The sequence below is a fragment of the Nerophis ophidion genome, linkage group LG15 (assembly GCF_033978795.1).
Source record: "Nerophis ophidion isolate RoL-2023_Sa linkage group LG15, RoL_Noph_v1.0, whole genome shotgun sequence".
NCBI lineage: Eukaryota > Metazoa > Chordata > Actinopteri > Syngnathiformes > Syngnathidae > Nerophis > Nerophis ophidion.
The window spans coordinates 11,453,494-11,470,822 of NC_084625.1; the positions used below are offsets into that span (position 1 = coordinate 11,453,494).

Below are 17,329 nucleotides of genomic sequence, written 5' to 3' on the forward strand. Positions count from 1 at the left end.
TATCCAGCCACTCAGACAAATCATATTGTTGATGTAGATCATGGGTGTCAAACTCTGGCCCACAGGCCAAATTTGGCCCGCCATGTAATTTCATTTGGCCCTTGAGGCAATAATAAATTAACATTAGAGCTGGCCTGTGACGTCTTGCTGGCATTGTGGTGACGAGTTGTTCTCTCGTGGGTGCAGCGAAGATGGACACAGCGTGAGGTAGGAACAATAATTTATTTATACCAACTAAAACAGACTAAGAACCAAAACCACTTGCTCGAAGGCACTAACAAACAAAACAGAAAGCGCCAGCATGAGCTAGGGACAAACAACTGAAATAGCATGGAAGCTAATGTACATGAAGGTAGTTACCACAATGCTGGAAAGAACGACGTCAACTGTAGCGTGAAGCAAACAAGAGTCCAAAAATAATGTCAAACAAAGGCGGTCTTAAATAGGGAGATAACTGACAAGGGCAGGTGCGCGTGATCAAAGGAGAGACAGGTGACACTAAATGGGTAACTATGACAACGGAACAAAACCAGGAAGTGCCACAAAGAACTGAGGAAGACAAATACTATACAGAATGTGATAAACAGAACCAAAACCGATATTATACAGTGGCGGCGCCGCCGTATCACCGCATTCAACGCTAATTCTCATACTTGCCACCCCTCACGATTTTTCCAGGAGAATCCCGAATTTCAGTGCCCACCCCGAAAATCTATCGGGGCAACCATTCTCCCGAATTTCCACCCGGACAACAATATTGGGGGCGTGCCTTAAAGGTACTGCTTTTAGCATCCTCTACAACCTGTCGTCACGTCCGCTTTTCCTCCATACAAACAGCGTGCCGGCCCAGTCACGTTATATATCCGGCTTCTGCACACACACAAGTGAATGCAAGGCATAGTTGGTCAACAGCCATACAGGTCACACTGAGGGTGGCCGTATAAACAACTTTAACACTGTTACACCACACTGTGAACCCACACCAAACAAGAATGACAAACACATTTCGGGGGAACATCCGCACCGTAACACAACATAAACACAACAGAACAAATACCCAGAACCCCTTGCAGCAATAACTCTTCCGGGACGCTACAATATACACCCCCGCTACCAACAAAACTCGATTTTACATGTCACTATAAAGTTATAGAAGCCTTGCTTGTTCAATATTCAATGCAAAACTTGTTTGGGTCCCTATTAAAAGGTTAAGTTGTTCAACTTTGGCCCTCGGCTTTGTTCAGTTTAGAATTTTGGCCCACTCTGTATTTGAGTTTGACACCCCTGATGTAGATGATTATATCTGCTGTACATTTGGAATACTTCTCCTGTTGCCTTATCTGTATTTAACATTATTAAATGTGTGGGTAGAATTTCATTACCCAAAACCAGTATTATTTTAAGTAATAGAGTATACACCGCTGTTTATCTATGTAGTTAAAAAAAGTATGAAAAAGTACAAATCGTTTTGTATCAAGAATCGATTCTGAATCGAGTCGTGTGGCACCAAAAGATTCACAACCATACATTCCTCCATCAAAATAGATAAACAGCTCAGATGAATTTCTATATTAAGTGTGTTAACAGAAAAAGCTGCAGATTTTTACAAACAAACAAGAATGTGCACCCATTACTCCTTTTGTGTTATTTGTGTGGTATGTGAAGATGGAAGTGTACATAATACCTTGTATAAAAACTTACTTTCATTTTTGCTGATGCAGCTGTATAGAGGATTCTGCAGCATGGAGAAGACAAATAGTCAAGAAATGATTGCACAGAAAAAAGAACTGTTATTTGTGTGAACTTCATTAGCTGGGTTTCCTGCCTCTTTAAATTAGACTATCCACTTCTCCCTCGTGTGTAATCAAATCAAAACACGGTAAAAATGTGAAACCAGAAAACCAACAGTAAGAAACACCAAAATGTTGGATACAATTGGACTTTTCTGCAGATTGTTGTCATGTAAAGTTTCATTCTCTGTCTCTCTTCATCACACACTCTTTTGTTGACAGAACCCCACTCGGCTTTGTATCTAAAGACGCGATGCAGACCCTCTTCAAGGGAAGATCAGGGAAACCTGCAAAACAGGCTTGTAGGGATGAAATAGCCTTTGTCTTTTTTCCTGACCTAACGTATATTCTCAGTATTGAGCACTGTATCAATCAATCAATCAATGTTTACTTATATAGCCCTAAATCACTAGTGTCTCAAAGGGCTGCACAAACCACTACGACATCCTCGGTAGGCCCACATAAGGGCAAGGAAAACTCACACCCAGTGGGACGTCGGTGACAATGATGACTATGAGAACCTTGGAGAGGAAAAAAGCAATGGATGTCGAGCGGGTCTAACATGATACTGTGAAAGTTCAATCCATAATGGATCCAACACAGTCGCAAGAGTCCAGTCCAAAGCGGATCCAACACAGCAGCGAGACAAACCACAGAAACCTCGACTATATATATTTGTGTATATATTTTTTTGTTTTTGTATATATACATACATACACACACATATATATAAATATACACATATATATATATATATATATATATAGTACTATCTATCTATATATACATGTATATATATATATATATATATATATATACACACATATATACAGAAATAAATTAAAAAGCATATACACATATTTATATGTATATATTTTGTTTTTGTATGTATATATATATATGTATATACAAAAAAAACATACATATATACATACACACACATAAATATACATATAAATATATATATATATATATATATATATATATATATATATATATATATATATATATATATATATATATATATATATATATTAGGACAGTCAATTAAAATACTTAGTCACATTTTGTTTATTGTTAACTCATGAGTAATTGACATTAATCACAAATAGAAGGTTCTTTATTTAACTTGTGTATGTTGTCAAATATGGGATTGGGCTACCAGACAATACTAAAAAATTGTTCAAATGTCCAAAATATTAAAAATAAAATACTTCTATCAGCCATTAATCACAATTAGTTACAAATTAACTACAGACAAATTGGATTAATTACGATTCACATTTTAATTATTATGTGACCCCGACAGGGACAAATGGTAGAAAATGCATGTATCTCATATTTTACCGGTACTATATATTTGAAATATTTGTAACACCAATGCTATCAACATGAAATTATATTGCGTGGGCTGTTGTTTGCCCATCCCTGATCTAAACCAATTTTCTTGATTGATCATCATTTCTGGCCAGTAATTTCACTGTGTGCAATACTTAAAGTATGTTAACAAAGACAGTTAATAATAACGTGACAGATTTAATAGTAATAAAACATGACCTGCACCTTCGTCCTGGACTTACCTCTGTGACTTTTTTGCATACTTTAGTCAGGTCATTTCTGGATGACGCCTGCGGGAAGTGCATCGAATCACAGGTGGAATATTAACCAAAACAATAAGTTATTGCATTACACACTGAAAAAATGAATGTTATTCATTTTCAATGATTAAATACCTGTCTGCATTCTCTGCGGCACTCAGATGAGATAGCAAGCTCACAGCAGCCCAACCCCACCCAGCTGTCCAACTTCCTGGACACCCCTGGGCACAAACACATGATGTTTCTTTCCCAACAGTCTTAGATGAACTGTTATTTAATCATATAAATTCAGGTAGGAATACAAAATGTACAAAAACCAACCAACTGGCAGGACGAGCTAGCACTAGCTTATGGACATAACTTTTTTTTTTTCCAAGCATGGGAAGGGAGAAAGTGAGTGTGAAGGACAGTGCTGAGAAGTGAGAGTGGCTGATATTCATGGAATTAAGGCAAGAAATCATTAAAAAAATGACAGTGTGTAGCTAGCTAACTTGGCAAAGCAGTTGGAGCATAGCACTGCTAGTCTGCACCATACTGAAGCAAAATGAGCTGATAACACCAGTTATGGACTTTAAAATTGAAACTTAAGTGTGGACTATGCAAATATGCAGCTGCTGATGGTGTGTTTGACGAAGAAGCAGCCGGAAGGAGATACCGTAGAAGTAAAACTACTGTAGTTGCTTGTACTGGGTTTTTACACACAATATGTAACACCTATATGTTTTGCTTGCATGCTAAAATTGTGATGTTTTGGGGGGAGAAGCACCGATTGAATTGATTTTAATTATTTCAATGGGCGTCGCTGTTTCCCAATACAAGTTTTTCGTGGTACGAGCAAAATCAAATCATCTCCCGAGGTACCACTGTATTTTACTCAATGTGAACTGCACATTTAAGTGCATCTGACATTTCTTTTCTTACTAAATCGTTACGTGAAAGCATTTAAACAGAATTAACTTTGCCAGACTGAAAACTACAGTTAATCATATGTCTTAAATTTAGTAGGGGTGTCCAAAATGCAGCCCGGAGGCCACTTGTGATCCGCATCTCGAGTTTTGTTTTCCTACACCATATTGTTCGGAAAAAAGACCAAAAATATATAATGTAATGAAAATATTAGAAGCTCTCGAAATGAAAATTAAATAAAATAAAACAATTAAGCTAAGGAGTCAGGTAAGAATAAAACAAACACAAAAATAATACTATTAACTAATGCATTTGAAAAATTACAACAACAGCAATAATAAACATTGGTATGACTAAACATTAATATTTTTGTACGGGACACATTTTTAATTAGCCAGGTTGTACAGTTACACAATTTTATTATTACTATTACTATTATTATTATCATTACTATATTCTTACAGGGAAAGGTTCACAACATATTGTTGGGAATAAATGTAATAAAAAAGAGCAAAAAGATGAAATATGAAAAAGATGAAATGTGGATACTTATTAATAATGAAAACCCATCTTGTCACCTATAACACAAATATATATAATGTCTCTTTTTAGCATTTCAAAAAAATCAATACTTTGACTTTTCAGTATGCGGTCTGGGGTGGAAACGGTTTGAACATCCGTGATTTGAAGTATTTTCAGCAATCACACCATCACTCATGTATACATGCGTTGTTCTCTTAAATACTGTTTTGACTGGTTGTTGACTTCTCACCTGGAAGTGTTGAGTTGATGCAAACCCAGAGCTCATTCTATGGGAGGTGGAAATAGGATGTCATTCATTTTGTATACTCTATACATCAACAGCTTTCAATTTTCTTCATACAACCCTGTGAGGATGTCTTAGCATGTGAATAAACAATTCCCTTCAGTGGTTTTATGAGATGTTTATCAAGTATTTGCAGGCAGCTTAAACATGATTTATGATAAACAAATGTCAATAACAGTACTTTCCTGTTTTGTCTTCAGTGCAATGTTTGCATTTTAGCCTAAAACCAAAAGTCTATTAACTAGTTTTATCCTGATTATGTATACGTTTAGAAATTAATTATACTAATTACACTATTTCAAGGATTAATGTGTCTAATTCTCCATCAACAATTTTGTTTTGGTGCAACAAAGATGTTTTGTGTGTACCCACCATTGATTCTGGACAATAACTGGGCAACCTCTGCAGGAGATGCTTCAGGCGAGACTCGCTCTTTATGGTGGCCAGCTGCAGTAAAGGAGTAAGAGTACAATCGTTGATAAATTCAGGTCAAGTATGAACGCAAAAGGTATTGAACGCCACGGTCTGCATCCCTACAAATTCGTAAATCATTCGCTCAATTGCTTTTTCAATTGGAAATAATGTTACGGCTCAAGCACCTGCCACCGCTCATTATTCAGTGGCCTCCTCTGGACACGCTCACGGGCGTTCCTCTCCAGCCGCGCAGTATTTAGAGCAGCGTGTCCTGCGTTTCAGTGCCAGAACGTAGCTACTTGTATTGTACAGTAAGCCCACACGTCTCTAGGTTTCCTTCCATGTGTCTACTCGCTCTACATGTTTCCCCTCCTCTGTGCTCATTGTGTTGTGTCCTGTTTTGTCGTTCCGCAGCTTATCTCTGTTCCCTGGATTCGAGCTGTGCGTCTCGTCTCCCCGGACTCCCCCTGGACATCTTGCTGCCTCCTCTGACCTCGACCTGTCTCCTGCCCACGGACCTCGACGCCTCTCCCCTGCCCTCGAACTTCCGAGCCTGCCTCGCCCTCTCTGGACTTCTGCATTCTTCGCAAGACGCACCTTCAACTTTGGGGACGGCGTGGCGAAGTTGGGAGAGGGGATGTGCCAGCAATCTGAGGGTTCCTGGTTCAATCCCCACCTTCTACCATCCTAGTTACGTCCGTTGTGTCCTTGAGCAAGACACTTCACCCTTGCTCCTGATGGGACCTGGTTAGCGCCTTGCATGGCAGCCATCAGTGTGTGAATGTGTGTGTGACTGGGTGAATATGGAAATACTGTCAAAGCGCTTTGGGCTCCTTAAAAAGCGGTAGCAAAGCACTATACAAGTACAACCATTTACCATTTTATTTTTTTTAACACTTGCCGGTAAAACTCTCCGCATCACATAGTCGCACACCAAGTATTCTGGTTAATTACACACGCCACACTCTTGTGCTAATAAACACACCCAAGACGTCTCTGTCTCAGAGCTGTCTTCTACTCCACTGTAACATTGCAAATAATTAGTTTTTTGTAGTAAAACGAAAAAAATAAGGTTTTGTTTCGTCAAATATGCATCTGTGTGCAAGCACTTTAGTCATTCAGTCATTTTGTGTCGCGCCTGCAGGGAAAAAGCAGGGCGCATCATTTTTGGGGAGGTGGAGCCCTCCAGGTCACTTGCTGCGCAGTGCACTACACTGCTACGGCTCACCGCCTTTTCTGTGTTTTTTCACCTTTTAACAATTTTTGTCTATTTTGCTCGCTCAATATGAGTCCCAAAAAGACAACAGACAGGAATTGCTGTGGAGTTTAAAAACAAACCAAAAAAAAAGACTATTTGCGGGGAGCGCATTAATGGCGCTCACAAGTATGAAAAATCGACAAAGCAGGCTTCATACCACAGCAAGTTTTAGTTGTGATGAAACCCGAAAAAGATGCCCAAGAAGACTTGTTTCACAGCGGAGAAGAAGAGCTCTCCCTCGTTCAGCAGCGCCTCTTTTAAGCACACACACACACACACACACACACACGATCCCCAAACCCCTCCCTCTGTCTGTCTGCTCCTTTCTAGTTAGCTCCTTCTTTTTCGATGTGAAGTGAAGTGAAGTGAATTATATTTATATAGCGCTTTTCTCAAGTGACTCAAAGCGCTTTACATAGTGACACCCAATATCTAAGTTACATTTAAACCAGTGTGGGTGGCACTGGGAGCAGGTGGGTAAAGTGTCTTGCCCAAGGACACAACGGCAGTAACTAGGATGGCACAAGCGGGAATCGAACCTGCAACCCTCAAGTTACTGACACTGCCACTCTACCAACCGAGCTATGCGATGTTAATGGAAGTGAATTTTACTTTTTTAAATGTTTAGTATTGTTGCAATATGTTTTTTTTTTCGTGATTTCTGATCGTTTGTGAAGTCACCAAAGGGACATCCGTTTGTGTGTGCGCATATAGAGGACATCCGGTTGTTGTTGTTTCAGTTTGTTATTAGAGAGACAGTTGATCCATCACCTTAAGTTTGTTTTATATACAATACTTTATGGCACTTCATGTTGTGTTCACTAAAAGATGGACTTTTGTCGAGGCTGCAACCCATTATTCATATTTATATTGTTTCTTATAGAGGAATTTGTGTCACCGCCTGCTGCCACCTTGTGGTTTGAATTTTCAGTTTTCCTCTTTTAGTGCAGTTGACCCTGTACTTACTACATTTCCCGTTCCTTCTAGATTTCCTGTGTTTCCCTTGTGGGCAGAGTTGTGAGATGTGCAGAGCTGGTTCGAATATTTTCTGGTACTACTTAAGCAGCACCTTGACAGCTGGATGGCACTCGGCAATTCAGCTCCTCGGCTCTCCACACCAGATGATTTCTTAGTATCTTCGAGTATTTTGCTACCTGCTATCTTCGCCATTCCCAGTGCCATCCAGCTCGGTGATGTTTTTGTAGTCCACACGTCATGCAACTCCAACCCAAGTTTATTTTATTTTTGTATATAGTAGTTTTTGTTCTTTTTCCACAGTGCACATTTAATTTTTTCTTTTTTGCACCTTCGCGTTTTGTTACCTCCTGTTTGGATTGTTTTTGTAGGTAGATTTACGCAGTAAAAGAAGTGTTTCCCTCACCGTCCGTCTGCATCCATGGGTTCCTCTTTGCTGTGTTGCACAGCATTGTGAGAATTTGCTTCACTTTACAAACTTTTCGATTTACAAACCCTGTTAAAAAAACAATTAAGATCGTAAAACGAGGTTCCGCTCATATATAAATGATAAATGAGTTGTACTTGTATAGCGCTTTTCTACCTTCAAGGTACTCATAGCGCTTTGACGCTACTTCCACATTTACCCAATCACACACCGATGGAGAGAGCTGTCATGCAAGGCGCTAGCCAGCACCCATCAGGAGCAAGGGTGAAGTGTCTTGCTCAGGACACAACGGACGTGATGAGGTTGGTACTAGGTGGGGATTGAACCAGGGACCCTCGGGTTACGCACGACCACTCTTCCACTGCGCCACGCCGTCCAAAAAGACGAAGAATAACAAGCGAATGAACGAAGAAAATAGAGGATGACTGTACTCCAATACGGGCTTCACGGTGGCAGAGGGGTTAGTGCGTCTGCCTCATAATACGAAGGTCCTGCAGTCCTGGGTTCAAATCCGGGCTCGGGATCTTCCTGTGTGGAGTTTGCATGTCCTCCCCGTAAATGCGTGGGTTCCCTGCGGGTACTCCGGCTTCCTCCCACTTCCAAAGACATGCACCTGGGGATAGGTTGATTGGCAACACTAAAATTGGCCCTAGTGTGTGAATGTGAGTGTGAATGTTGTCTGTCTATCTGTGTTGGCCCTGCGATGAGATGGCGACTTGTCCAGGGTGTACCCCGCCTTCAGCCCGATTGTAGCTGAGATAGGTGCCAGCGCCCCCCGCGACCCCGAAAGGGAATAAGCGGTAGAAAATGGATGGATGGATGGGCATTACTACCAAGCTGCATGGATAATAACTTTATTAGTTCATAACTTGATTAGGTCTCATCATCATTTTCAGACACAACTGACTGGTTACCATGAATTGATTAACGTAGACCCCAACTTAAACAAGTTGAAAAACGTATTTGTGTGTTACCATTTAGTGGTCAATTGTACGAAATATATACTCTACTGTGCAATCTACTAATAAAAGTTTCAATCAATCAATCAATCAATCAATCAGTCAGTGGGCGAAGTACTTACTGTCTCTGACCTCTTATTGGTCTGTTATTGGCTGTAATCTTGTATACCCAAACCTGTCCTGCTAAGAAGTTATCCATGCAGCTTGGTAGTAACACACGTTCCACATGTCAGTTTTTGGTTACGGATAAGACAGAAAACAAATAAAAGATCCTGGATAACTTCAACGTAGATCGTAGTATAGTCCGCCTCTGTCTTCTACACTTGTTTATCTGCAAGCCCAAATCCAAGTAAAACTGCTTCCGCTTGTTATCCATCTTCTTCATATTTCCATCCATTTTCTACCGCTCTTTCCCCTTTGGGGTCGCGGGGGGCGCTGGCGCCTATCTCAGCTACAATCGGGCGGAAGGTGGGGTACACCCTGGACAAGTTGCCACCTCATCGCAGGGCCAACACAGATAGACAGACAACATTCACACACTAGGGCCAATTTAGTGTTGCCAATCAACTTATCCCCAGGTCACTGTACTCCGGCTTCCTCCCACTTCTTCATATTTGATCTAATCAATATCCGTATCATAAGATAAACAAAACGTCATTCATTTTTGGTTTCACGTTAAGAAATTAATTGTGAAAAAAAGGGTCGATTACTACAGACTCTTATTTTGGTAATTATCCGTGTTCAAAAGTCCTATTTGCTATGAATTGAAGTGTGTGCGCGTGTGTGTGAGTGTGTGTGTGTTCATACCTGGTCACAAGCTTCTTTACAAGGGGAGAATTCTGCAGCATGGTGGCAACAGGAGGGATCTACAAACATACACACTCAATTAGCATTAACAATAACATTGATGTGTTAACGTGTTATCGAGTATATTCGATATATCCCTCAGCCGTACTTATATCTGTCAGTAAACTTGCCATTAAAGCGCTAAAATATACCGGTGTAGTGAGTTTACATTATTCACCTAAGGAACTTTAGTTATTAGAGAGTTCCGGTCGGATGTTTACGTGACACATTTCCGGTGTTGTTGTTGCACTAGTGAGCCACGGATGAGGAGATGCTGCTCAGTTATTGACTGAAGTCTGAATGTCATTAAAACAGTTAGCTCCATCTTTTGACACTTCCTACTAGAAGTGGGAAAAAATCGATTCGAATACGAATCGCGATTCTCATGTTGTGCGATTCAGAATCAATTCTCATTTTTTTTTAAATCGATTTTAAATATATATATTTTTTTTAATCAACCCAACAAACCAATACACAGCAATACCATAACAATGCAATTCAATTCCAAAACCAACACTCAGAACTGCAATAAACTGAGGAATTGAGAGGAGACACAAACACGACACAGAACAAACCAAAAGTAGTGAAACTAAAATAATATTATCAACAACAGTATCAACATTAGTTATAATTCCAGCATTGCAATGATAAAAAAATCCCTCATTGACATTATCATTAAACATTTATAAAAAAAAAAAAAAAAGAACAATAGTGTCACAGTGGCTTACACTTACATCGCATCTCATAAGCTTGACAACACACTGTGTCCAATGTTTTCACAAGGATAAAATAAGTCGTATTTTTGGTTAATTTAATAATTGAAACAAATTTACATTATTGCAATCAGTTGATAAAACGTTGTCCTTTACAATTATAAAAGCTTTTAAAAAAAAATCTACTATTCTGCTAGCATGTCAGCAGACTGGGGTAGATCCTGCTGAAATTCTATGTATTGAATGAATACAGAATCATTTTGAATCGGAAAAATATCGTTTTTTAATCGAGAACCACATTGAATGGAAAAAAATCGATATATAATTGAATCGCGACCCCAATAATCGATATTGAATCGAATCTAGGGACACCCAAAGATTCGCAGCCCTACTTCTTACACTCTCGTCCTTGCACGCTACACCGCTACAACAAAGAGGACGGGGAAAATAAAATGTAAAAGGTGAGCCATGGAAATAAGACCGCTCACAAAACGGCACTTCTTGAGGCGACTGTCAGAAAACGGCTTGAAGATGGTCTGTATAACATCATCTGTGCAACACTTTCACCGAAGAACCACCATTACATGTTATGGAGACCGCAAGGAAGAAAAAAACCTCATAATATGACCCCTTTAATGCGCCCCTTTCAATGTCCACATTTCTCTGTTGATGCAATTGTTGATGACTGAAGTTCTGATATCAACCAAAGCTCCTCATCTCACCCCCCGGATTGTAAATAATGTAAATAATTCAATGTATATACTATGATGATTAACTTGTGTGATGACTGTATTATGTTGATAGTATATATTTGTACCATGAATTGATTGACGTGGACCCCGACTTAAACAAGTTGAAAAACTTATTCGGGTGTTACCATTTAGTGGTCAATTGTACGGAATATGTACTGTACTGTGCAATCTACTAATAAAAGTATCAATCAATCAATCAATCAAACCCTATAATCCGGTGCGCCTTTTGTGTGAAAATACACCTGACTAGACCCACTCATCGGCAGTGCGCCTTATAATTCATTGCGCCCTATGGACCGGAAAATAAGGTATATATCCATCCATCCATCCTTCCATCCATCTATCCATTTTCTATATACAGGTGCTGTTCATATTATTAGAATATCATGAAAAAGTTGATTTATATCAGTAATTATATTCAGAACGTGAAACTTACATATTATATCAATTCATTACACACATAGTTATATATTTGAAATGTTTATTTCTTTAAATTTTGATGATTAGTACTGACAATTACCGAAAATCCCAAATTCAGTATCTCAGAAAATTAGAATATTAGTTACGACTAGTACCAAAAAATGTTTTTTAGAAATGTGGGCCAACTGAAAAGTATGAACATGGAACGTTTCAGCATGTACGGCAATCAATACTTAGTTTCAGCTCCTTTTGCCTGAATTGCTGCAGCAATACGACGTGGCATGGAGTCCAGCAGTCTGTTGCACTCCTCAGGTGTTATGAGAGCCCAGGTTGCTTTCAGAGTGGCCTTCAGCTCTTCAGCATTGTTGGGTCTGGCATCTCGCATCTTCCGCTTCACAATACCCCATAGGTTTTCTATGGGGTTACGGTCAGGTGAGTTTGCAGGCCAATCAAGAACAGGGATACCAAGGTCCTTAAACCAGGTACTGGTAGATTTGGCACTGTGTGCAGGTGCCAAGTCATGTTGGAAAATGAAATCTTCACCTCCATGAAATTGGTCCGCGGCAGGCAGCATAAAGTGTTCTAAAACTTCCTGGTAGACTGCTGCATTGACCCTAGGCCTCAGGAAACACAGTGGACCAACACCAGCAGATGACATGGCACCCCAGACCATTACCGATTGTGGAAATTTGACACTGGACTTCAGGCAACGTGGATTATGTGCCTCTCCTGTCTTTTTCCAGACTCTGGGACCTTTATTTCCAAAGGAGATACAACATTTACTTTCATCTGAAAACATAACTTTGGACCACTCAACGGCAGTCCAGTCCTTTTTGTCTTGAGCCCAGGCGAGACGCTTTTGACGTTGTCTCTTATTCAAGAGTGGCTTTGCTCAAGGAATGCGACAGCTGAAGCCCATATCTTGCATACGTAGGTGCGTGGTGGTTCTTGAAGCACTGACTCCAGCTGCAGTCCACTCTTTGTGGATCTCCCCCACATTTTTGAATCGGTTTTGTTTGACAATCCTCTCCAGGGCGCAGTTATCCCTCTTGCTTGTACTCTTTTTTTCTACCACATCTTTGTCTTCCCTTCGCCTCTCTATTAATGTGCTTGGACACAGAGCTCTGGGAACATCCAACCTCTTTGGCAATGACCTTTTGTGTCTTGCCCTCCTTCTTTAAAGTATCAATGGTCATCTTTTGGACAGTTGTCAAGTCAGCAGTCTTCCCCATGATTGTGTGTCATACAGAATCAAAACGAGAGACCATTTAAAGGCTTTTCCAGGTGTTTTGAGTTAGTTAGCTAATTAGAGTGTGGCACCAGGTGTCTTCAATATCTGACATTTTCACCATATTCTAATTTTCTGAGATGTTGAATTTAGGGTTTTCATTGGTTGTCAGCTATAATAATCTCCTTTTTGGCAAAAAACACTTGAAATGTATCAGTCTGTTTGGAATGAATGTATACATTCTACAAGTTTGACTTTCTAAATGGAATTCATGAAATAAATCAACTTCTTCATGATATTCTAATAATATGACCAGCACCTGTATATCATTTTTAAAATGTTTAAGAATTGGGATGAATGACAATCCCTATTTGGATGTGAATCAACTTTTTTTAATTACAGTAAAAGGCCTGGTGTATTTCGCACTTGAAGCAAACAGACTTAAAAAAAAAAAATCCAAGCATGTGTTTGATGAAAAGCGTCACACGTCCTTATCAGGGAGTCCGTGCGGATAAGAACACTTGTGTGTTTGAAATGCAGCTTTCTGGAGTCCATCAGCAGGTTCGGTCTTTGATGCCGTGAGGAGGAGCAGACGTCCACTCGACGTGATTTGCGTCCACAGAGAACGAGCACACTGGCCTCTTTCAGGACATGTTTCTAATACAACTATTGTACAGCGAGAATGTGGTCGAATCAGGCATCCCAGAAATGTGGGAGGCAATCAAAGTGTGCGTTTTGCTTTTCAATCTGTTGAATACTACGAAAACTGCAGTACAAGTTCAAGGATGGACTTTATTTACCCCAACAATGGTGTCACTGTGAATATTAAAAGAAGTCCACAAAAATAAGATAAAAAGATACAAAAATAGAGGGAAATAATGAAGAACACACAGCAGGATATAAACAAGTACAGAGTTGCTGCAACCAGCTGCCACTTCAGTGGCACCGTTTTTACATACAGCTACAATTATTTATTTGTGACAACAACAAAAAAAAAGTTAATACTATTAATGAAAATATATGATTTGTTGTTGTTTGCTGTACAATACGTATGTCAGGAATACAAAAAAAAAATGCCAAAATGGTCTCCTGAGTTGAACAACAACTGTGTGACAATGGGGCAGATATTACAAGTTTTTACTTCTTTCTGCTCTTTTTAATTCATGTTTTTTTTGATTACTTATATTAATGTTAGGGGTGTAACGGTACACAAAAATTTCGGTTTGGTACGTACCTCGGTTTAGAGGTCACGGTTCGGTTCATTTTCGGTACAGTAAGAAAACAACAAAATATAAAATTTTGGGTTATTTATTTACCAAATTTGTAAACAATGGCATAACATACATACACATACGAGGTCCATTGCCAGGGTTAATGTGGTCAACGTATATAAAATAAAAACTAAATAATATTAGGCTCAGAATGCTTTCTTAACAAAACCTTTCAACATATAAAGTGCTTTTTTGATTGATTGATTGATTGAGACTTTTACTAGTAGATTGCACAGTACAGTACATATTCCGTACAATTGACCACTAAATGGTAACACCCCAATACGTTTTTCAACTTGTTTAAGTCGGGGTACACGTTAATCAACATTAAACTGCCTCCAGTTGATGCTCAGATAAAATAAAACGACACAACTTTTCTTCTACATATAGAAAGTGCAACATTAACAATTTCAAGTCAACTCAGCCTCAGATTAGCTTTTCTCCCCCCCAGCCTGTCTAACTTGGTAGTAGGAGGATATATAGGCTCATTGTTCTTCCACCATAGAAGTGGGTCAAAATCTAGTTTTAATGCAATACAGCAACCCACTGCGACCCCGAACGGGACAAGCGGTAGAAAATAGATGGATTGTCTTAAATTTGTTATTGCTTTAGCCCTGCCTGGCTGGCCGAGGAGAGGCTGCTTGAATGTGGTGTTTGCACCACGTTTTTCTTTTTCTTCCTTAAAGCAAGGTTGACTTGGGGGTGGTGCCGCTTCAAAGGGGTTAGCATGTTTGACGTGTTGGCAGAAGCGTACCCTACTGCTGGTGAACAATGTTGACAAACTTCCGTCCTCCATTGTTGTATCGCACCGCAAAGCCCAAGTGTTCCCAAAGGGGAGATGTTAGCGAGGCAGGAGGGTCTTCCAGCTCTGGCTTTTGCATGTTGTCCTAGCCCGGTCGCTGTTAGCCTGCCGTGTGTTGTGCCTCGCTCTGCATTGTTTACACAACGTGCGGTGCGCTACCTAATATGTCCGTGTGTAAACTCGTTCGGTACACCTCCGAACCGAACCGAAACCCCCGTACCGAAACAGTTCAATACAAATACACGCACCGTTAGCCCCCTAATTAATGTTGTCTTTATTTGTTGGCTGACCTTAAAACAATGAAATAAAAGAATACAAATAAAAAATAGGAGCAAAACAGGATAATACAGTACAAATATGCTTATAATGTTTGAAAATGATATTGCCTGAAAAAAAATCTTGAATTAGTGAAAAAGTATTGTTTGAACGGCAAAATCCAGCACTAATGACGATGAATAAAAATGATTTTGGTTTGAATTGGAGCCTTTATGACATGGTTTATTTCACTGTATGATTGTTCAGAGTTTGCACTGGCTCCCTGTTCATTTTAGAATTGATTTTAAAACATTGCTGTTTGTTTTTAAATCTTTACATGGACTGGCACCTCAATATATCTCGGACCTCATCCAAATTTACATCCCTGCGCGCGCTCTGAGGTCCGAAAGCCAGCTCCAGCTCGTGGTGCCCAAGACCAGACTAAAGACCAGGGGAGACAGGGCCTTCTCTGTGGTCGGCCCTAAGCTCTGGAACACTCTGCCCCTCCATGTTCAAACTGCTTCCACAGTGGAGTGTTTTAAGTCTCGTCTTAAGACCCACTTTTATTCTTTGGCTTTTAACACTACGTGAGTTGTGTGGTCCTCTGTCCTCTGTTGTCCTCTGTGTTTTTTATACACTTTGATTTCTATTTTACTGTTTTAATTGATTTTACCCTTTAAAATAGTTTTTAATCATATTTGTTTTTATATTGTTTTTATTGGTTTTATTTTTATTCATTTTTTGTTTTATTCAGTCATTGGTGGAGCATAATATTGTTTTTAACATGGCTGTGCAGCACTTTGGAAACGTTATTGTTGTTTAAATGTGCTATATAAATAAAGTGGATTGATTGATTGATTGTACAATCTATGCAGGGTCAAATAGGACAAAAATGCATTTTTAAATAATTACGAGTAGTCAATAATTAATTACAATTTGAATAAAATATATACAATAAACGTGTCATCAATCTATTTAATACAAAATTATGTTTACTTATTCAACTAATCAATGAATTACTTCACAACTTAATTATTTATTTCACAATTTATTTTGTTATTTTATGTCTTAATTGATTATTTCACAATGTATTTATTTATTTTACTATTTAATTTCTATTCACGGTTTTTTATTATTTCATGATTTCATTCATAATAACTTAATTATTTAATTCCCCGTCCTCTGCCTTTGAAAGATAAAATACATTCATGGAGCTGCCAGAGAGGTTCATGAATTAAATAATAAATATAAATAAAAATAAATGTAATAAAAATAATTAAATGCTGAAATACATTTCCTGAAATAGTTAATTAAAACATTAACTAATTCATTAGAACATTCAATAATTAAATAAATCGTTATATAAATAAATAAAATGTGAAAAAATTATTAATCCAACAGTGAACTAAATAAATATTACTTTACATAAGATGAATGACACATTTAATAACAGATTTTTTTATTTAATACAAAATGTAATTACGTAATGACAAGGGTTGTATGGTATACCGGTACTAGTATAGTATCGCGGTACTAATGGATCAAAAACGGTACTATACTCCATCCATCCATTTCCTACCGCTTATTCCCTTTGGGGGTGCTGGTGCATCTCTCAGCTACAATCGGGCGGAAGGCGGGTACTGTTTTTTTTTTTAACGGGCATGATGGCGTGTCTTCATGGACTGACATTGCTGGTTTTACGAGCAGAGGAGCATGTTCGGCAGCGCACAATCAAGGAGTACTTCGAAGCAGAATGAAAAGGCAGAACGAACGCATTTTGGCCTCAAAAACCAAGATAAAGGTGGAGTTAAAACACTGAAACACCTTCAGGAAGAGGTGCTTTAAGACATGGCGAGCTAGTTCGCGGCTAAAATCCAGCCGCTGTCGGC

At 39.0% G+C, this 17,329-nt stretch overlaps 1 protein-coding gene across 1 annotated transcript in view; it reads right to left on the reverse strand.

Annotated features, from left to right (window-relative positions):
• The window catches only part of reck (reversion-inducing-cysteine-rich protein with kazal motifs), an 81,158-nt gene that overhangs the window by 37,790 nt on the left and 26,039 nt on the right, over positions 1-17,329 (reverse strand). Inside the window, exons 2-7 of the mRNA XM_061921519.1 lie at positions 9,961-10,019; positions 5,493-5,567; positions 5,067-5,103; positions 3,524-3,609; positions 3,371-3,418; positions 1,702-1,735 (exon numbers count right to left, since the gene is read on the reverse strand). Of these exons, the coding sequence (XP_061777503.1) occupies positions 1,702-1,735; positions 3,371-3,418; positions 3,524-3,609; positions 5,067-5,103; positions 5,493-5,567; positions 9,961-10,019 (339 nt within the window). The remainder of the gene's footprint in view (positions 1-1,701; positions 1,736-3,370; positions 3,419-3,523; positions 3,610-5,066; positions 5,104-5,492; positions 5,568-9,960; positions 10,020-17,329) is intronic.